This window comes from Triplophysa rosa, linkage group LG7 (assembly GCF_024868665.1).
Source record: "Triplophysa rosa linkage group LG7, Trosa_1v2, whole genome shotgun sequence".
Lineage (NCBI taxonomy): Eukaryota > Metazoa > Chordata > Actinopteri > Cypriniformes > Nemacheilidae > Triplophysa > Triplophysa rosa.
The window spans coordinates 25,405,350-25,428,842 of record NC_079896.1 but is presented as its reverse complement, the minus strand read 5'-3'; the positions used below and the strand labels follow the sequence as shown (position 1 = coordinate 25,428,842).

Below are 23,493 nucleotides of genomic sequence, written 5' to 3'. Positions count from 1 at the left end.
TATAAAGATACTCTGGTATACTATAGTCTTTACTACAGTAAACAACTGTATATTGTGGTAGAATAAATTACTATCTTACTATAATTATAGCTTTAGTAAAATAATAAACTGTAGTAAATACTGGGGTATACTTCAATACTACTATAGTAAGCCTCAAAAACACTTTTGTAATAGATTTTGCAAAATATTTCATTTTTAATAGATTATAATAAATAAAGCAGCCTTAAAGCAGTTCATCATGTGGGATAAATTACATTTAAAAGTAAATTAAATCGATTAAATTTTATGTCTTGTGGATTTAAGTTATCTCTATATTTATATTTCTTATAGCTATTGGTTATTCTCAAAAACATTAAAGGGATAGTTCACCCCCCAAAAAAAAATATCTCGTGGTTTTTTCACCCTCATGCTGTTTAAAACATGGACATTACTTTTTTTCTGTGGTAGAAAATTTCTTCAATTTCTTTTTTCACGTTTTTACAGGTTTTCAAGTCATACAGGGGTAAGTAAATAAATATTCAGTTTTATGTGAGCTGTCTCTTTTAACCCTTGTGAGTTTACATCTCTGCACACAGCGGAGGTTTTGTGTAGGTTTTTACGAATATTCAAAGATAAAATAGATATATGACAGATGTAATAAAGATCATATTATATTATCCATGTAGAATGGATTCACGTAAATCTGCTTATCTGCACATCTGATTTTAATTTTACACCTGTTATGATTCTTTTCTGAGGTAATATAAACTAATGTAAAATATCTATAATGTAAACTAAAATCTGTGTTTTAGACTGGCACACTTTAGCAAAACATAAAACTGAGAGAAACATGGTGGTTTGAAGTTTTTAAATTGCGAAAGTCATAAAACATTTTATTCAAAGTTTAAAATAAAACATAGTCAATACAAAAAATGTCAAAGTTATCATCACGATGACATAACATACATCATTCAATGTGTCAAACGAGAAAATACTTTAGCTGTTGATATGTGTGTACAAAACTGGTTTTGTTGTAAAGCTTTACTGGCCATTTCATCTGAAACATAATACAAGTACTTCATTATCATTTGTTCATGAGGCATTCAAACACTTCTCAGAGGAAAAAGGTTTTGCCAGATTCCATCAAAACGCTGTATAACTGACCATATGCATCACATTCCATTTTTATAAACTGGCCAAATTGATGTCTCAGATTTCCGTGTTTAAAATTAAACTAAAACGAGGAAATAACATGAGTACATCTGAATAGATGCCTGATGGACACTATGATTGAATATGGCACTTCAAGAGAACACAAAATAACAGACACGTAAGAACAACACTTATTTACAAATGACATACACGCATGACTTCTCTTGATAAGCTTGACAATGGTATTAACAGAACATTTCATTATTTTTTACATATAGCTGTAGTTCATCAATCTGGTACCGCCACCAAAATAAAAGTCTTTCATAAGTTTCTCTGGCTGACCTTCATGCGGTGTGACACTTAATGCCACGATTTACATCAAGAAAAGTAAGTTTATTTCGTCAAGATGGATTATACCAGCGAGAAGTGCACAGTTTTGATCACTGAAGACAGTTGAGCCTACATTTGTTCACAATATTCCACAAGCCATCTTCCATTCCTACGTGCGGACGGCGTTCATTTTACTCAAAAACCTGCTGTGCCAGTAGTCGGGATTGTCAAAAGAGTTATTTCTCAACCCTGCGTGCATTTTGACGTACACCCCTGGGCTTCTGGGTCCGCCAGACCGTTCTCCTTCCCTCAACCCGACGTTCTCCTCTCCGTCTCCCTCCAGGTTTTCATATTCCACTGCCGAAGCTCCACCAGCGGCCAATGAGTCCATTTCCTCATATTCATATACTTCACCCTCGCCCTCCGGTGACCCCAGCACCCTCAGAGAATTCCTCAGCCGTGGCTGTCGGTTAGTGTACTGATAGTCTTCCTCCACGTACTCGTCTTCATCGTCCTGTGACAACCTCCTGAGGGGAGGATGAGAGACGGGTCTCGGGAGATTGAGTTTGAGTAGCGACGCTGGTCCACCGCCTCCACGGATGTCCATGTACTCGTACTGCACCTCATGGGGATCCAAATCGGCGTCCGTGTACTCGGCTTCGCTGGAGAGGAAATCTCCGTCGCTGTGACTCCTCTGCTCGGTGGAGGACAGCGAGAGACCTCCGCTGCTCTCCGAGCCCTCGATGGACGATCTCTTGCAGGGTCTGCTTGAGCTTTGAGATTTGTGAGTGCCGTACGGTCCCGCAGGGTTAAAGGAGGAACTGCGGTTTCGCGTCGGCCGCGGATTGTAATCTTTAAGCAGCCCTGGAATGTGGCCGAGAGAGAGGGTCTGGTTGTTCATGTACTCGTATTCTTCAATTGTCCCGTTGCGTGCTTCTAAAAAGTCCCCGGAATGACCTCTTGACAGTCTCTTTTGAGAACGCGTGGCACGGGAGGGCGTAAACAGAAGTGTTTCTGAAGAAAAAAGATGTGTTAACATTTCAGTATTGCTTAGAAGGAAAGTCATCAACATATGTATTCTGCACGTTTTTGCCACACTCACCTTTCTCTGGACTGTCTCCAAATCCAGGCAACACATATCCATTTTGGTCCTCTTCTCCTTGTGTCCCCGGAAAGGGTGTTTCCGGAGGTCCTGATAAGCTGTCCCGCTGTGATATGTAAGCGCTGTCCTCGCGATGTCTGACCCTCCTAATACTGCCCACCGATGAAAAGTCTTCATTCATCTCAAGTTCGACAGCAGTGCCGTGGCCCTCGGAGCTCTCGGTGCACGCAGAGTCGAGACGGGAACGAGACGGCCACACCGTCTACAGCAAAATAAGGAGGACAATAAATGAAGTCATATGTTGACAACATTTCGTTTATGCCTGCTTCCAATTCCTCAAATATTTTATACCACATAAACTAGGGCTGTCAAAAGATTAATCACGATTAATCGCATCCAGAATAAAGGTTTGTGTTTACATAACATATATCTGTGTACTGTGCATATTAATTTTGTATTTATAAAGACAAAACATACACATACTTGTCTATGAATTTTAAATGTATTAATTTATATTTACCAATAATTGAAATTGTAAATAAAAGTTTATTAATAGTTATATTTTATATTTTTCTTAAATATATGCATTTATGTGTATGTGTTTATAAATACAAAATTAATATGCACAGAACACCAGCGTATATTATGTAAACACAAACTTTTATTCTGGATGCGATTAATCACGATTAATCATTTGACAGCCCTAACATAAACATCTCCATATAATCTCAGTGCTTGTTTGCAGCATTTAATAGCTTTGTGACACATCTAGGCCTACAGTATATCTATGACATAATCTGTAATTATTTTTTTGTATTTTGGTGGACACCAAGACTACTCAAAGGAGAATAGAAATGAACATTGGTCGGGATTGAACCGTGTGAAATGCTCACCTGCACAGAGTTTTCCAGACCAGAGGTCATTGGCAGATATCCAGCGATATTGGATGGAGTCAGACTGGACTGAGGTAGCAACAGAAAGAAAATCACAACTTCAAATTTGTAACATAAACAGCATCCAAGAAACTAATCATATCTTGGTCCTACAACGAAAATATTTTTGCAGCCTTAAGTTTTTAAGCACAGTCAACTTGGCTTTACAAGTCATTTACGTATCAACGTATCAAAATGTTTACATTTTCGCATTACTTCAACTCATTAAAGTAAGCCATTTCTACTTTTTTATTAGTTAACTCAACTTAAAATAGTAAGTTGAAATGACTATGAAATTGTAGTTAAAAACTTAAAGCCACAAAAATGGTTTTACAGTGTAGCTTTTATTATATACTTCAACACACCCTATGAGAATCGATGCGCAATCTAGAGAAACTTCTAGCTTGCGCTACGTAGGGTTGCATGTCTATCACATCTTCCAATACTTCATCTTCCTGGTCCTCCAGCGCGACCCCCAGAATATCCATCTCTGTACCTCTCTGATGTGACTCATCTGAGGCGGCGTCCGGAGTTTTGTGTTCCTCCTAGTGGAGAAACATCAAATAACAACAGTCATCTTAAGCTTTATTTTCTTGTCATGACATATCAGATGCATCGAATAAGTTTGCCTTACTTTAATGACAAGATACCGGCACGGGTCTCTGGCCATTCGCGTGAACTCGTTGGCAAGCTCCTTAAAGGTTGGTCGAACATTTTCATCAATCATCCAACCTGTTAAAATGAATACATTTACATTTGTGAATGAGTGATAAATATCAGGTGTGTCTTTATACTGAACAGCGTGGGCTACAAGAAGACTCACATTTGACCATAACCATGTAGACATCTATGGTGCAGATTTGAGGTTGTGAGAGGCGCTCTCCTTTCTCTAACAGATCAGGGATCTCCTGTGGTCTCATAGCAGTATAAGGCTCCGCCCCATATGACATCATTTCCCAAACTGTCACGCCTACAGAGAGAGAGGTCTGTTATTCTAAGTTTGATTTCTTTCACAGTAAAGTTTTATCTTACAGCATCCACACACGCTTACCATAACTCCATACATCACTCTGATGCGTGTATCTCCGAAACATAATGCTTTCAAGGGCCATCCACTTAATTGGCATCTAAGAGGATGTACAAACATTAGAAAGTTAGAGGCACAATTTAGTGGTTAGATAACCGTTATCGGTCAAATTAAGCTTTGGTTTACCTTGATTTCATTGAAGAAGTATTTCTTCTCGTCGGGGTAGAAGAGGTCAGCAATACCATAATCGCCTATTTGAACTATAAAGTCACTCTTGAGCAGAATGTTCCGGGCAGCCAGATTCCTGTGGACCATTCTGTGCTCCTCTAGATAGTACATACCCTAGGAGGGACAGTAGTACACTAGTTACTTAGTGCACTAGACTCACAAAAACACACACAAGGTACTTAGGAAACAGCTCTGGAAAAAAATAAGACATTATTTCAAATTGTCTTTTAATTAGCATCCCTACATATATCACTGTCATTTCATTGAAGTGTCTGTTGAATTCTAACAAAAGCAGAAACCTTTGAAAGTAATGTGAAAGAGAGCGAGAGCATGCTAAAATACGTGAATAAAAATCTGGCTTATTTTATTAAATAATGTTTTTCCTACCTTTTCTTAAAAAAATACTATTGTGTTTTTAAAAAAGAACTTTTCTTTGCATTACTTGAGATTGGAAAGTATTTCAACCATTTTTTAGTGTTCATTTTCTGCCAATAAATCCAAATAAGTTTTTTTTTCAGTTTAGAAGAAAGTTTGTCAGTAGTTTACATAATGAAACAAAATTATAATTTTATTTAAACACACATATATATATATATATATAAGTAAATGTAGAAAAAAAACTGAAATAATGGAGTGGTCTCTTTATTTCAGTCTCTTATGTTTTCCAGAGATGTTCAACTTTGACAAAAATTACAAATATTAAATTTTCTAAAAACCTTTTGCATTATTTGATGTCTGAAAACACTGCAAATTCTTTGTTATTTTGAACAATCTGTCCATTTCTCATTTTTTTGCAAATAAATGCAAATCGCAACTATATATGAAGAGTTTGGTTCCAAAATGAGATAACTTTATGAGATAAATCACGTTTTTATTATTGTGCATTCCAATTAATATCAATCAAACTGCAGTTGGTTTGTTTTAATTTAAGCCATAATAACGAAAAATACAGCTAACTAACACAATAAAACATAATAAAAAACGTGATTTTTGAAAAATGTTAAAAACAGAGTTATCTCATTTTGGAACCAAACTCTTCATATTTAGAATTTAGTGATGTATAAGCTTTTAGTTGTTTAAGTCTTATTTGTTTGACTTGTTTATTTCACAGGCCCTTTTTTCTTTTTCACTCTTTTTAATTTTTACCTGATTTGATGTTTTTTCTCTTATTATATTTTTACAATTGTACAGCACTTTGGTACAACATTTGTTGTTCAAATAAACTTAAACTTTTCCAGAGCTGTATTTAGTGAGTTGGATGTCTAATAACTGCTCTAAGGTTGTCCACCAGTATATTAGATTTAAGTGTTGTTTTACCTTGGCGATCTGCACACACCAGTTGAGCAGCCTCTGAGGATTCAGACTCCCTTTACGCTGTTTGATGTGTTCCAACAGAGACCCCTGAGGGCTGAGCTGAGTGACCAGCTGTAGACTGGGACCCGGACAGATGCCCAACAGTCGCACTATATACGGATGGTCCAGACTTCCCATTGCCAACATGTGCTGCAAGAGGGGAATAAAAGGTGAGGATTGTTTTATGTCACCAGATTTTTTAGTAAAGCCAATACTTAAAAATCCTTGAAAGAACTGAAATTTTCTGTCAGCTGGAGCGATAAATAACATTTTTTTCCGGTAAAATGACAGGATATAATAAATTGTATTCCCCGTCTTTCTTGTAAATTTGCTGTCTTTTTCTGTAATTTTACAGTTTTTGACTGTATTTCAAAAATACATATAAAATCTGTAAAAAAACAGTACAACTCTGATGCATAAGAAAAATGTTCTCGGTGAAATCATGTCTCTAATAATATAGCTTTAAAGGTCTTTATGTGTTTATCTTACATCTGTAACTTCATGAAAGGTTTGTCGACCCGTGCGGTCTTGAATAGTCTTGATCGCCACTGGGATCTTCACAGTATCTCCCTCAGGGATCCACACTCCCTATGAAGAAAACAACAACGGGTAGACAGAGTCATACAAAGAAAAATGAGAACATTTTGGACTGTTGTTGTAAAGGTATGAGTGTCGAGTGTTTAAGTACCTTGTGCACTGTGCCAAACACTCCAGAGCCGAGAGGTTTGATCTTCCGCAGTTCAGAGCCTCTCAGAATACGAGCGTGAACTTTCACACCTTTTTCTCCGGGATCCAGTGGTTCGAAACTCTAGAAACATCGACACGTTTTTAGTTGAATTGTAGCAGTTTATCAAAGACATTTTGTGTAGCTCTGTATTTGAGCACACACCTCTCCGCTCTGCAGATATCTCCTCATGGCACGCTTTCGTCGAATGGCCACACTTCTCCGATACAGCACGCTGAGCACAAACACTGCGAATGCAACCAACACCCCAAATATAACACCCAGCACTATCGCTGTCACCGGCAACCTGCAATGCAATGCAATGTGAACACAATTACAAACCGAGTTAACTGCAGGAGCTACGTAAGACCACCAGAAGAGGGAGACACTTACCCGGCGACTGTCCTGGAGGAATCCACACAGTTATTCTGACCCGGACCCAGACATCTAACACAGAAAATACACAGAACGCCTCTTAAACCTCATTTTTGACACATTACGCATGTCCGTAAAACAAGTGAAGTTACGTGCCGAAGTTTATTACACTAAAAAATGAAGAGTGGTTTCCACGGTTGAGTCAAATATGGTCATTTTTTATAGTAACGCAGCATTGCGTATTTACGTGTTTTAAAATACCTAACCTTTCTCAAAACTGATATATATTAACAGTATTTCATTCATTGTCTTGACATATATAATGCTGTAGGATTTCTCACCCCAAGGAGCAGTTGGCATGACATGGTTGGCATTTTTGCTGGCTGTTTGGAAACTTGTAAATAATGAGCCCGTTTTCCCCCTGAACCCCCTCTGGACACGAGGACACACAGTACGGCCCGTCCTGCAGATTCTCACACGCTTCACACTGGTCAGCCCCCTGGAGAAGAGAGGAGACAGAGCCATTGTTCAAAATCCAACAGTCCACAAATGCACCCAAGTGACGTTCTTTCAGAGAACAGGAGATTACCGGTCCTGTGCAGGTGTGTTTGGTTTCCTGCACCGCACACTCCGCGCGGCACGGCATGCATTCGTTATTTTCACTGGCAAACTCTCGCTTTTCACTGTGGAGAGAAACACAGACGATGACTATTTTTTTCTTGCACACAAACCTTTTACATCTGCCTTTAAGTGTGCGTCAAGCTGATTTTATTAAGTATACTTAAAATACACTTAAGTGCTCGTTTTGTAGTAGATATGCTAATGTCAATGAATGTACTAGTAGTATACTTGTAAGTGTACTATATAATCACTACTACTACTAAGGCCCATTCAAGTATACTTTAAGTGTAACAGCATACAGCATCTTTACTACAAGTAAATACAAGCATGCAGGTATACTGATGGTTTACTAGTTCAATACTTGTAGCACATTTTTTTAAGAAAGTACACTTTGAAGTATGCTCTTAGGAAACTGCTGTATACCTGTAAGTTTACGTGAACACCATACGTATAGTTAACTATTGTTTTGTATACTTAAAGTAGATTTTAAGTCACAGTGTACAAAGAAGATCAGCTTCAGTTTCAGATGTTTTATTTACTCTAGAAGCTACGCCGAATTATTACTATATAAACTTAAACATGTTATTTTAAAATCAATCAACTACAAGCTAAGTGTACTTCAAATACAGTATTCCAATATACTTTAGTATAAAGTATTTCCATCGAAAGATTGACTACAAGTACAAGTAGACTTTCTGTCAGTATGTCAAGTATACTTAAGTATGTTTCTGAGAAGTACTTAAAAAGAAGTATACTATTAGCACACTTGAATAAACGTCTCTTTTGTAAGGGTGGCTAATACGTGGTACATCTTTTTTCTTTTTTACTAATGACATGCATAAAAGCGGACATGACGTCCCATACTGACCCTGACAGAAAGTTGCAGTGTGGTACACATGTTCCTCCTCTGCTGTAGTTCTTGCAGGACAGACACTGATCGGGTCCTTGACCCCAACAGCCCTCAGATGAACACAGGGGATCACAGGTGTGCCCTTCTTTGACTACACAAACAAATATTTTCAGTGTCATTATTAGGGTCAGATTGGTATGATAGACTAGTTGTGAATTGAGTAGTAAGTTGAGTGTGCTAAACATGCACTCACTGCATTGCTCTTCTGGGTGGTTTTCTTTGATGTCTAGGGTCTTCGGGCGGCGCGTGGGCCGGTGTCCAAACAGACGTGTCCAGTTAACAGTGTGATGATAACAGAGCTGCGTGTTTCCTGTGATGTAGATGCTTCCGTCGCCAATCCGCTTGAGAGAGCGAAGACCCAGTGACTTCAGAGTGGGAATCCTCATCACTAACAGTGAGTAACCCCTGAAAGATTGGAGAGATATTTTACAAACTTATACAAAATGGAACTCTTAGATGACTTTCATCATCTGCTGACATCACCAAATTTCTTACCCCAATTCATAACAGTAAGCTTATAATATTGGTTTTGCAATTTGAGCTGTTGGATATGATTTCGTGGAAAATGTCACTTTGATGTCAATTTACTTCAACCCATGTATAGAAAAGTACATGAATGAATCTACAATTTTATGTTTCAAACAGAGATGGCGATAGAGAGGCAAAATGTATGAATTGCAGCTTTGCAGTAACCCAGACAACACAATATAATTAGGGCTGTCAAATGATTAATCGCGATTAATCGCATCCAGAATAAAAGTTTGTGTTTACATAATATATTTCTGTGTACTGTGCATATTAATTTTGTATTTATAAACACATACATACACACATACAGTACATGTATACATATTTAGGAAATATTTACATGTATTTATTTATATTAACCAATCATTTAAAAATATATAAATGATGATTCATATTTATATTTTTCCACATATGTGTATGTTTTTATAAATACAAACTTTTATTTTGAATGCGATTAATCACGATTAATAGTTTGACAGCACTAAATATAATAATACAAATATTTTATATATCTCATAAAATATAATCAAGTGACAATATTTGTTTATAGGTACTGTATATATGTCAAATTACTTAGTGACAGTTAACCCAAGAATAAAAATTCTGTTGTTGTTTACTAGCCCTCTTGTCATTTCAAACCTGAATGACTTTCTTTCTGTCGCAGAACACAAACAAAGATATTTTGAAGAATGTTGATAACTGGCACACATTCACTTGCATTGGTTATGTGCCATACAATGGAAGTGAACGGGGTCCAGTGCTGTTCGATTACCGACTTTCTTCAAAATCTATTCTTTTGTGTTCTATACAGTTCTATTATAAGTCATACAGGTTTGAAATGACAAGACATTGAGTAAATGATGACAGTAATTTTTTATTTTTGGTTGAACTATCACTTTAAATACACAATTAACATAATAGTTTTATAATTATATTACCGTTTGCAAATTTTATGTTGACTTTTAGGCTCTCAAAATCACATTTCAGGAATAATTTAAAATAAAAACAAGAATTGCAGCACCCATATTCCCCATGCATGACCTCCATCCACTAATCAGAAACTTGGAAACACCACACCGCTGAGATGATTTGAAAGGATTTGTCACCCATGCAAATGTAAGATTTTAATGTATCTGAACATAAAACACAGAGGAAGAAAAGGAGTACAAGCTAAAGTCACAATCCTACCTCCTAGAACTCACTCCTCTGCAAAAAAGGAGTGATAAACATAAATACAAACTGTTCCTCAAACTTTAACAAAGGTTATACAACAATGGGAAAAATAACAAGAATGCTTTGTTTACATGAGGCATTGTGGGAAATGAGGTGACAGATCAATGATTTCCTTGAACAAAAGATGGAGAATGTTTTTACCTGTAGAGTGATCTTCCCTGTATGGTTGTCAGGTTTGAAAAGACAGAGAGATCTTCCATCTCTTCAGGCCAAGACTGAACACTCAAAATATCTAGCAAGGGCATAGAAATGTGAGTTAGACAGTGTATAGAGAGTATATATACACACACACAGCATCTCACTCACACACACACACACCTGTTATTTCTCTGACTGTGCTGAAAATCTTCAGTTTCTTTGGATCAAGAGCACTAATGTTGTTGTATTCGTCTCTAAAGATGAGAGAAAAAGAAAAGGAACGTGTTTAGTCTTCTGTACAATGCAGTTTCGCCAAAACATTTGCCAGACAAAATAAAAAACAAAAGTTGCAACTGTACAAGAATTTCCCCATTCCATTTTTTGTCTACTTACCCTTTGATTCCTGTGACCAGGAAATGCAGGCTGCCCTGAATCTTAGTGCAGTTTATAAAGCTGTCAATGTTTTGTGAGTCTACGGTCTGTCTGGTGGGCGTGCCGGTGCCAGGACATGCTGGACAAACAAAAAAAAGAGCAAATTTAAACCCAAAGAAAGCACATAAGCACACATTTACAGCAAAAGATTTTTAGAAGAAATTATTTTATGCTATAAAAAATAGCTACACTGTTTATAAAATCAATTATAAATATAGATAAAACATTTTTGGATGCTTTCTATATTGAAAATGTTGTGATCTAGTGAAATATATCTACAGTATGAGCAGGAATAATGGCATAAAATCTGTTATGTAACATAAATCTTTAGGCCTAGTTTCATGTTTGTGTGTGTGTGTGTGTGTGTGTCTGTGTGCGTGTGCGTGCGTGTGTGCATGTGTGTGTGTTTGTGTGTGAACTTTACCTTTCGGACAGAGACCCCCACACGGCTCGCATCTTTTTACTTTTTCCCCTTTCTTTTCCACCTCCATCTTGTCGGCCGGACAGCTTCGAACACATGAACTGCCATCCACCAAAAAGTTAGCTAAAGAAAAAAGAACAGAGCAAGAAAAAATAAAGCCAAACTATTAGATTACATAAACCCTTAACAAATCCCTCAGTACTGACAGATTACCCATAATGCAACACTGCAGGTAACTGTGCACTATTGAAAGGCTGTAATGATGTGTAACCAGTGATGGAAGTGAGGAATCAGATGATCACTTACGTGGACACTGTGACACACACATGGAGCCGTACTGGTATTTGGCGTTAGGATTGGGTTCCAGTTTGAACGTCACTTTGTTGTAGATCAGAGCCTGCGGGCACTGCGGCACACATGAGCCCGAGTTATTGACGTTTCTGCAGGCCTGTGAACACACACACACATAAATAAAACTGAACAAACTAAACAAGAAAAATGTTCAATAGCTGGTTTGTGTTTGTTTGGACATACGAAGCAGTTGGTGTCGAGAGGTCCGGTGCAGCCTCCTGCACATTCGGTGTGACAGCACTCGCCAGGACTGCGTCCAAAACACCGGCCGTTACACTGCGGTGCACACACCGTCTTAGTCACTGAAACACAGAGAGAAACTTGGTGAGAAATGCATGTTGTGGTTAGGGGATGGAAAAAACAGTAAGGTCAGTACAATAGAAGAACAGAACAATAGACGTGTTTGTGTGCACCAGAAACTTACAGATTTGACAGCTGTCATTTCCCGGACCCCAACATCGACCCCCACAAGACTCATCACACGGAGCTACATGTAAAAGAAACAAAAACATAATTCTCCTGGTTAAATTTCCATTGGAACATCAACTAATGTAAAAGTCCTTTGGGCTTAACTTGAAAGTGATACAGAGTCCACGGACCCTTAAAACCATTGATAAATATGGTAATGATGGTCAAATATACAGTACTAAATAAATGCAGTTACATCTTCTTACATTTGTCTCCGTTGTCTTCAATGATGACTTCTGCCCCACTGTCCTTTACGATATCCAACCAATTAATCTGCAGCGCATAGCTCAAGAATTTATTCTGGATGATCTGAACTCCACCTTCCAGGATCTCTGTGAACACATCCGTCACAATGAAATTGTACATTTTTGGTCGCTAGGCATAATTTGGGGGATTCTATGTATGTGTGTATTTTGCCCTTAAATATGGCTTGGATGATTTGTTTATCAATTATCAGATTGTTTAGCCTTAGCAAACAGCACTATGAAAGATATGTACTGTGTTGAAATTGAAAACTATATGTAACCTTGATATTGATGCTAAAAGAGTCACAATTGAATTAAACAAACAGGTTCATTCCTTTTCAGACAGGAATTTACACACAGAGCACACAATAGAAAGGTTAGATGTGTCGTGTTTTCCTAAACAGGTTGAAACATGTTCTATCTTAACTGTAACTGTCACACTGGAATTTATCATGAAGTTCAACTTCAGTATTCATGACAGTAAAGGTCACAAGTATAACCTTCTGTCATCATTTATTCACGATTGTGTTGGTCCAAACCTAAATGACTTTCTCTCTTCAGGAGAACACAAAAAGTTACACAAAATGTTTCTACCCTTTGAAAAAAACGAGAAAAATAAGAACGTATAGGCTATTTCAGTCTACTTTTAGTGTACTTCTTAGAAATATACTTAAAATTACACTTAAGTGTACCTAGACAAAAGAAGTCTATTTGGCCCATAACTGGGTGATGGAGATTAACTTAAAGGTACAATGATGTATTCAAAGTATACTTGACTACTATAGTGTTTACTATTTGATACTTTTTTTCACAAAGTTTAACAAACCTGTTACAAAGTCTCACACATAAGACTGTTTATGTGTGAGGCTGAACTTGTAAACAGTAAGAATAGGCATTTGCCATACTAAAAGTACAGTTTAAGGTATATTTCACATGTAAAAACGAATACCTAAATAGGAACACAATATAATACTTAATGTGCAATAATATAGAAATAGTAAACTATAAGTATGATGTTAAGCTCACTTAAAGTATACTTAAAAGTATACTAGGTACTTGAAAATGAACTCTACCGTGTGCCCTAAATTTAGAAAATAAACGGTTATATTTTAGATTATTTATAATACAAAATAGCTCAAATTAGATTTATCTTCATTTCTTCAAGTCACGTCACCATTGGAAACAGATGTGGTTAATTGTCAACTACTCACTGTTATAAAATAGTTACTGTATAATGTGAGCCAATTTCCCAAGTAGTCTTAATATAGTACACTTTCAAGTAAATAAAGTTAATCGATAGTAGTATATTTACTATATAAAGCATGCTATACTTAAGTATACTTAATAAAATGAACTTGAAGTTTACTTATTTTCTGTAAGTGTATTTCATTTTTTTCATGTATAAAGAAACGATATCTGATCTACTGTAATTGTAAAAAAAAGGCAGTTTGGACCTTTGTGTTCCATAGAAGACATGAAACAAAACCCACACATACACTGAAAAATATTTTTCTATCCGTTGACTCACTCCTCATCTATACCACACCCCCCGTCTTGTTGCCATGGAAACTGTGGGGGTGCTGCTTTGTCAGTCTGTGGGCGTGTATGTGTCACCTCTCACGTACTGTATGTGTTATCTCACCTGTCAAGTGTGTGAGGCCCAGCTCCTTCAGTCCGTGCGTGCCATCCTTCTGGTAGTTGACGAGGATGGCGAGAGCAAATCGATCCTCGTACAGAGATGTTCCTCGGATGACGCGAAGCTGTTCCAGAGGTAACCGTTTGAACTGGTTGATAGCGATGAGGATGTACCCTGTGACCTCACGGATGGACTGCAGAGACACAACATGGTCAAAAAGTTCAAAAAGTGGATTTACTCAAACCACAGTCGTCACAATCATGTTGTGATTCATTTTTTGGATTAACAGCCACATTGTGACACAAACACGTCCACACACAATTCAATCTGGTTTGACTGCTGTGTGCTCGCACATTTGCTTTGTTCAGAAGTGACCTGTCAAAGCAGATCTGTAATTATTTTTTCTTAACCATACAGTTAACTCAGACATGAATTTACACTAGCGTAAAAAAGTTGTGAAAAACAGAGAATAGAAACCAAATTGTATCCAAGAAGAAAGAAAAATCACAGATGAGATCTCTTTAATATCTCAATTATGTATCATCAGTGTTGGGTAAGTTACTCTGAAAAAGTAATTAATTACTAGTTACTAATTACATATTCAATAGTGTAATTAGATTACTGTACAAATAACTCTCTCCAAAAAATATTTAATTACTTTCTATATCCTACATCAACCTTGATTAGTTAAGTGATTCAAGGATAGACATGAAACGGCTTATTTAATTCATTCAATCAAATAATATTAAACTACATAAAGTAGTATTATTAACTGACCAAAGTATTACAAATGTGAGAATTATACATTAAAGCACGGATTTTAAAGTTAAACTTTGAATTTTGATGTTAATTCCACTATTGCACACGCATATATTACACAAAGAATTTAGTTTAATTACATCAGAAGTAACTGTAATTAAATTACAGAAAAAATAATAGTAATCCCTTACTTTACTTTTTCAAGGGAAAAGTAATTAAATGACAGTAACTAATTACTTAGTAACTAGTTACACCCAACACTGTTTATCATACACTCACTCATACACAAAACGGTGCTTCACAAGGTTCTTCGATGCCATAGAAGAACCTTTTGGTTCCATTAAGAACCTTTAACATCTGAAGAACATTTCTGTTTCACAAAAGGTTCTTTGTGGCGAAAAAAGGTTCTTCAGATTATAAACAGGTGAGAAAGAGATGCTTCTTTAAATAATCTTTGGCTGAATGGTTCTTTGTGGAACCAAAAATGGTTCTTCTATGGCATCGCTCGCTGTGAAGATCCTTTTAAGCACCTTTATTTTAAGAGTGAATATATCAATGAGATTAAACAGAGAAGTCTCGGGACTCAAATATTTGAGAAAAGAGAGAAATCTCACAAACGTCTCCATTAGTTTCAGAAGAGATGTCAACAAATGTCTCAAACTGAGTTTAGATTAGTCAAGTCTGCAATCGAAAGTCAATAACATTTCTCATCAAATTGACACAAATCCAGATGATTTTACCTCTACAATCTACACTCATTTTTACACCTCCGTATTCTTGATGTATTTGAACAATTGTGTTCATTTTTTTCTCCCTAAGGAGAAATGTCTGAGACTAAGTTGGCTCTTAAATAAAACAAAATAAACCACAACAGCTCGCCAGTGTTTTTCACTCACATGCAGAAAGGAGAAATCTCGGTTGTGTTCCATCTGTGTGATCTCCAGGTTTCCCATGACGATCTGGCAGCCACTGTACATGTCCTTCATGAGTTTGTACTGAACCTCTGAACTCCCTGTGACGCTCAACAAGTTCTGAGTGCCCGTGCACATCGTCACTGCAAAGAGAATACATTGAAAAAGACTATTTACTGACCCAAAAGGATTGCTTCTGAACTCCTTTTTAACACGGCACATAGCAGGGCTGATAATAGTGTCTATACAGCTGCGGTCATGATATTTCACTTGCATTGTTCTCCAGTTAAGCACCTGTGAACAGATGTGAAGGTGAGGGAGGAGAAGCTACTTTGCATTTCAAATTTTGCTCTTGGTTTTAATGTGCCACGGTACAAACAAGCCATTAAATGGAGGGAATCTACAAAATACATTCTTACTAATACTCAGAAATCTTCTTATAAATGTCATTTACAGATTAAAAGCTTTTCTAAGTTTACTATTAATAGGTATCTGTTTAGGTAAAATGATCATTTTGGTTTCATTCTGTGAAGGACTAACAATATTTCTACCCAAATTTCTGGAGAAACAGGTGAAAATAACAGAAAAGATGCTCTCTATTTTGTCAGACCTCACATACTGCAAAGAAAACAAGTTTATACTCACTTCAAGCAACACAACAGTCATATTTCTACAAAAATTTGTTTTTTTATGTGATAACCTGGATTTTGATCTTATCATGCTGTCAGTCTTTCACGTTGCTGTTGGATGACTTTCTGTCACTCCTGAGGTTTGGTTTTGTTGAAATTCAACAGACACTGGACTGAAATGACCACAATACATCAAGAAATGACGATTAAAAGATTTTTTTTCATGGCTGTACTGTTGTCCTCATGGCGACATAACATAAACAAATATTTAAAAAATTATAAATATTATGAGGACACATACAAACAAAAATAACACGTCCTTGTCAAGTACACAACTTCTTCCATCATCCATCCATCAGCCCTATTCATGATTAAAGTATTTACTAAACTATTTATAGTATTAACGTCCTCCTAACAACAAATGAGAACATTTTAGTCAAAGCAATAATCCAGACATTGTAATGGTGAGTTTCGCACAGAAATGCACTCTGCTTAACTTCAACATCTGTTTTGGGGTCTTTAAGATGAGCGATCCGGGGACTTTGACTTTGAAAATACACTTTTAAGTTGTTTGTTAAGGTGCTATAAAAAGTACAGTAAATAAATCTTAGAGTATGTTTACAGTACTAAAAACTGAAACGTTTTTTCTTTGCATTTTTGAAAAGTTTCACATACAGTAGTTGTGCTGTCACTACGCACCTGTGCACATGTGTTTACTATCAGATGCCATCAAGCAATTTTGTCTGGATGGATAATGAGGTTGATTACTACAAATGACCCGGGCCTGGACTATAAGGCAGCAAAATGCACAAACACCACAGTAGCAGAGACAATATCTATTGTTTTTAAAAACTTGAAATCATTTTCAAACGTTTGTGTTTTCAGGCCCCCAAAACACCATGGTCGAGTAAATAACGTTTTTAGTTGTATGTTTTTTGTTGAAAACGGTGCTGTGTAAATACCTCCTTAGTCAAATGTAATTGCTTTGGTCAGACGTGATATGCTTTTGAGACTTGACGTTTTCTATCTTCTGTAAAGTCACGTTGCATAAAGACACTCTTATCAGACATCTCCTTTAGTAAACACGCTCAATGCTTAACTCAGACATGAACCCACAAAAACACAAAACTTCAGACACACAGCACAAACACAATTTCTTAAGTCTTGAGAAACATTCCTCCACATCACCTCTTAAACTCCCTTTCCTCCAAATCCACACACACTAAACCAAACACAGTCTTGCCTATCACACATTCTCAAAAGTGTTCAGTAAGAACTAAAACAGATAAGATCACAAGTGGAGTTCAGAGTTTAGGGTGCAAAGGCCAACAGCGGGACAGGTAAGGCAGGTAACGTCGGTACTCGCTTCGAACCAGAAGGTTGCATGATTCAATCCTCTTTTAGTACAAGTGGTGTTCAAATAAACAAGTTTGGGTTCTAATGACATTTCTGTCATAGCTGATCTGATCTGTTTCACTTATTCAGCAGTGAGATTAAATAGCAGTGAGAGAAAATGGAGATAATAAAAAGAAAGATTTGTCTTTTGTGTGAAAGGACCCACTTGTTTAGCATTACTCAAAGGTTTTAACATACAAACACCAACATTTATAGTCATAATTCTTCAAATGCAAACTAGTTGGTGCTTCACTTGAAACACTTTGTACAAAAACAGGATGCCTATGAGCGATTTCTGAGTAATACAAGCTTTCCAGAAGCCATTACATGAAAGTGGCAACGCTGCATTCCTCTGTTTATGTCCCGGGAAAGAAGCTCTACGGAGGAAAAGCTACAGCTCAAGAGAAATGAAAAAAAAAAAAACGATCGTAACAGTTTTGATGACAATCAAAGGAGAAAATCTATGTCCGGATGCCAAAGAATGCCCTATTCATGAAACAATGACTAAATGCGCGAAAACAGGTGTATATACCCGCCAAAAGGTCTACTAGGTTGACATAACAGAGATAGAGAGAGATCAATGTGTGTGTGGGAGAGCAAGAAAGAAAGAGAGAGACAGGTAAAAGAAACAAAGGCCAGGGGAGGTCTAAAATTGCACACAACAGAGACAGCATCGCTTGTAAACAGAAACTTGGCCGAGGCCACAAAGAGATTAAGGCAAACCTGACAGATTGGTTCTCATGCCCGCAAACACATCTACACATCAATGGCTGAGACATTCATTGTTATGATCAGGTCATTTAATACATATACATACTGTAGACATGTACATGCATAGAAACCATGCCTTTCTTAATCACCTTGTTTTGCACTTATGAGCCATTTTAAGTTACAGGTTCCTCCTGTTTCTAAGGTGCAGCCAGATATGCTGTACTTATTTATCACTCACGTGTTTGTGTATTAAAGTACGTGTCTGTCTCATCCTGAATGTTTTAGCATTACACATACAACACTCACACACAGTGATGCCACCCAGCCAACAAGGAATCCTTCTTTAAAGTTATCAAAAATGTTCTGTCAAAAGAGCTTTTAATCAAAATTATTTTGTTCTACAAAAATAGGTATAAAAACGGCGTGGAATGTGAGAAACATTCTCTTAAAGTTTTCAAAAATGTTCTTGTATGTTAAAAGAGCATTTAATCAACACTGTTTGGTTCGTATGTTACACAAAAACAAGTATGAAAACGTTGTGGGAACGTTTTCGTAACTTAATGGGAATGTTAACAAAACGTTCTTACAACGTTATGCTGGGTGTGACTTCAAAACCAGAAAAACAGCCAAATAAAAATTTGTTGTTGTTGAATTTTTGTAGTATGTTAACCTTAAATGAAAGAGACTTAACAAACAACAAAAGCTACCAGGAAGTACTTTTTAATAAGTCCATATTCCGGTAAGCATCGCACCAGGTTTGACATCACTGAGGCAAAAAAGTGGTTCGAGTTAGTTTTTGCGTGTGATTAGACTGACCTAAATAATAACTTGGTTTTCTTTTTCTCTGGCTTTGGCGTAGAATTTGACGTAAACCAATACACAGTGTTCGTCATTGTTCAAAGTTGTGTTTTTCAATAAATGAATATTGAATTAATTCTGGAGGCAGAGGCCGAAACAAAGAAGTCACACACACTGCCATCTATTCACGCTCATAGAAGCGCAGTATTCAATCTGTGTGTGTGGGGGGGGGCTTATTGACGTCTTCAATGCAACTATGAAAAGGTCTGCAAATGCCCTTATCTTCTCGGGACATTGGAAATATGTGCCGTCGTACAATTGAAATGTACAAGTCAACTGAAAATGTATTGAAACAGGTCAGGGATGCAGGCCTACTGGTCAAAGATCAGGTCTGCGTTTTACAGCAAACAGGCCGCACCTCCGCTTTCTAATGAAATATGACTGCGACGGGCGTTCTAGAATTGAATAAATTCTGTCAACAAAAGTCAGTAACCATGGTGTACAAAACCATTCTGTACTGAGTTCACTCTGTACACCTCAACAGAGTTTAACATTCCAATAAAACTCACTAGATAAACAAAGTATTAGGCTGTTAAATATAAAATTGCATAATTCTATTTATTATTAAAAATGAACACATTCTAGTTTACAATTAATAAAAAACACAGTTAAAAGTGTTTCTTTAAAAGTATTCTTAAAGAAAATGGGACGGCAAGGCTTTTCTGCAGTCTAAGCAATGGTTGGTTGTTTTAACCTATATGGTTGGGGCAAATATGGGCATTTTAACATTTTCTAGATTAAAGACCAAAGGTTGGGTTTGTCCGTATTTTACCGAAGCAGCAATAAAAAACACAGATTTTTTGGGTGTCAGCAACTTTCTAAGAAAACAAAAACAAATAGAATACCTGCAAATAATAAGCAAACAAATGTTGACTAGGAAAACAGATGAGCTTGTCAAAGACTATAGTAAAAAGTGTCATGTTTGACTTGCAGCACATATGGAGCATTAAGGGCTTGACAGATAAATCATCGCATCGAAAGGTATGACAAAAGTGCATTATGTTTTAAAAATGATAAAAGGTAAGGTTCATTTCTGACATGATCTTAAACGTCCATTTGTACTGGGGTCTGTTGCAGTATTTGGGGGGTTAGAGTTTGAAATGATGTGATTACGTGACCGTCCAGTAGTTTCATCTGTTGCCTGCAAAATCACCTGTACTACACACCTGTTGTTGTTGATAATGCCATTGTGCTCCACCCTGCTTAGTCAACGCTTACTTCACCGGCCAAAGATCAACCAAATCACGGTTATTGTGAATACTTCTTAGATACTTCCTGCATCTGATCAGTCTCTTAATTAGCAAACAAGTTATGCAAACACATAAATTCTAAACCATATTTAATACTAAATAGCTAACATGAAAAAAAAAGTTTAAATGCTAACCCTTTTCTTCATTCCATATATATATGATAGGATAGTTGAATAGTGGAAAAGTAAGGTGCAGTTCAAGTCCAAACTCCTCTGTGACATTTTCAGTTTCAGCCGTTGAGAAACAGGTTCAACAAAATCTACTGGTTTAGGCACCTGTTGTTTCAACTGCACTGATTTAGTACACGACCAAATCACTTCATGGGATAAACAAACACATCTTGGACTCACAATGTGCAGAAATTCATTACTGAACAAAATAAAGCCATTTGTAAGCACATAAATCATTTTTGCACAATAAATCTATATAGCTGCACAAACACAATATTTTAAGAATTAGTTTGGGTTAAATGGATTTAAAACATCCAGGGGTTTTCATTTATGAGACTGCAATTGCAAGTTTTTTGCGTAAACATTTTGCACAACTGGAAGCAAAAAGACTTGATTCGCATTATTGCTATTGGACATTTGCGCGTGCATTTATAACATTGACACGTGTTTAAAAAGACCAAAACTAACAGATATTGATTATGATTTATATTCTGAAAATGTGTTTTTCTCTTTGAATAATTCCATGTAAGGTGCATTATGCATCAGTAAGAGTTTTACCTCCAGGTTCGCTTTCCTGCGTTTGAGCATGCGCAGACCAACGGAGCGCCGAGAGCGCGAGACACAGCGCGAGCATCCGCATCTTTATTCTCTGAATATTCCCAGTGTGAAAACAGTCCGTCAAAATGGACACACAGTCAAATATCCATCGCGAAAAAACACAACTGTAGATGCTTTATCCTCTATGCGTATTTGTCTCTCTTATTTTTCTAAGTATTCTCTCCTCCAATCTCGACAAAATGATTTCCAGACTTGAGTAGTTTTTCCTCTTTTCAGTCAGTTTTCTTCTTTCAAGATGTTTTGCACAATCCAAAACAGTGCAAACAAACAATACAAAATCTTAGAATCCCGTAGCCCGTGTCTGTCTGTACCGGGAAAAGTTTACGAGCTATAAATATCCTTCAGCATATGACAAAACAAACATGTTTAATAAAACAATATGAATAATACAATCGAAGTTTCAAAACGATGAAAAGGTTGTAAACACGAAGACGCTCGCGCACGCAGGAATGTTGATATGAGGCAGGTTACCTGTTTTCCACTACAGGTGAATAATGCTGCTTGCTGATTGGCTGATCGACGCGTGATGTCGACCTGTAACTCCAAAGGCCGCGCAGTGATTTATATCAAAGTAAACAAGTCACTAAACTTGGTAGTAGACATATTTTGGTCTCTATTTTCGCTCTGCATTCAGCCTAGACTGAAAAGTCTGACAGATTGTGACTATGAGTGCTCTCTCTCTCTCTCTCTCTCTCTCTCTCTCTCTCTGTGTGTGTGTGAACAAACAAACACACACACACACACACACACACACACACACACACACACACGCGCGCATCCGGGCTTCACTGTATCGATAATAATGTCATCTGGAGTCAGGGGCCTCATTGTGTGAAAGTCAAGGATGGCATTGTGTCCAAGTATCGTCCACTAGTTTATCAGTGTTTCTTTGATGGCTCTGGACTCACAGCCCTACAAAGGCCACTTTGTGCCTCAGTTCACATGTTTTCTGAGCACTGAGACAAGAAACTGTACACATCTTCGTTCAAATCAAATAAATAAGTGGCAAAATAAACCATTTAATTATGATCCACAATAAATGCGAACAATCATATAATTATAAGGTGTCATTTATTGTTGATGTTCCTGTTCATTAATGTAATTCCCCAAATTGCAAAATGCGCCAACAGTTTGTTCACTGTTCACAGCATGTACAATGCGTTATATTGGTATACTTGGAACAATTAGTTTTTCCCTCTTGATCTCCTTTCAAAGTGTCAGTGTAGTAGTCATAGTTGGCGAACAGGTTTTAAAGACCAGCTCTTCTTGCATCACCGGTTTGTGCCAGGCACTGATTGAACAAACAGTACAAATAGATAGACAGATGACAGGTACATTTTTACACAACAGCTCCAATGAAAAAAATATTATTCCCTTAAATGCTATCATGCACAATGGGATTTTTTTGTCCAGATAGGCATGCCCTGCATAAACAAGGTCTATTATGGTTTTGGGCCACATTCCATGTTTGTTAATATCTCACTAGACTATGGCGGCACTATGGGCCAGAACACACCCTGATGATCTCTTTGTCCAGCTCACACACACACGAGATAGATAGATAGATAGATAGATAGATAGATAGATAGATAGATAGATAGATAGATAGATAGATAGATAGATAGATAGATAGATAGATAGATAGATAGAATTTGTCTGGTTATAGATTGTACTGTTGTTATATATACATGTCAGATTTTTCTTCACAATATTTTTTGCATCGGATGTAATATTTCTTATTAAATTGACAAAAAGAAACTAATCTGGGAACTTATACATGAATGAAAAAAAGTTTTGTTTATTATTAATATTTTTTCTTTGATACAGTTTTTGAACCTAAAATAAATTGTAGGATTGGATGGCAGTGGGGCTGCCCTCTTCTGGCCAACAATGACAACTGCAGCGGTGAAAAAGAAAGTTTAGTTCGGGAATGGAACATATAAGTTTATGGTTCAATTTAGGACATTATATTCTATTTTTGAGCATGTACAATATAAAATGTATTTA

At 36.8% G+C, this 23,493-nt stretch overlaps 1 protein-coding gene across 2 annotated transcripts; it reads right to left on the bottom strand.

Moving 5' to 3' along the window:
- Nucleotides 1-840: 840 nt before the first annotated feature.
- On the bottom strand, nt 841-22,109 carry erbb3a (erb-b2 receptor tyrosine kinase 3a). 2 transcript variants are annotated; one of them, XM_057338303.1, is made up of 29 exons: nt 21,427-22,108; nt 15,841-15,998; nt 14,192-14,378; nt 12,511-12,636; nt 12,261-12,323; nt 12,020-12,138; nt 11,792-11,933; nt 11,489-11,608; nt 11,026-11,143; nt 10,813-10,886; nt 10,636-10,726; nt 10,450-10,467; nt 8,927-9,138; nt 8,692-8,824; nt 7,792-7,885; nt 7,544-7,701; nt 7,221-7,274; nt 6,993-7,134; nt 6,792-6,911; nt 6,593-6,691; nt 6,068-6,253; nt 4,709-4,864; nt 4,547-4,622; nt 4,319-4,465; nt 4,130-4,227; nt 3,861-4,040; nt 3,457-3,525; nt 2,564-2,825; nt 841-2,475 (listed from the first exon to the last, which is right to left on the bottom strand). In XM_057338303.1, the coding sequence occupies exons 1-29, from the start codon at nt 21,506-21,508 to the stop codon at nt 1,631-1,633; spliced, it is 4,329 nt and encodes a 1,442-aa protein (XP_057194286.1). In that variant the 5' UTR covers nt 21,509-22,108; the 3' UTR covers nt 841-1,630. The 2 variants fall into 2 exon arrangements, with proteins under 2 accessions (XP_057194286.1, XP_057194287.1); XM_057338304.1 differs by lacking the exon at nt 10,450-10,467 and having other exon boundaries at nt 21,427-22,109.
- Between the last annotated feature and the right edge of the window lie 1,384 nt (nt 22,110-23,493).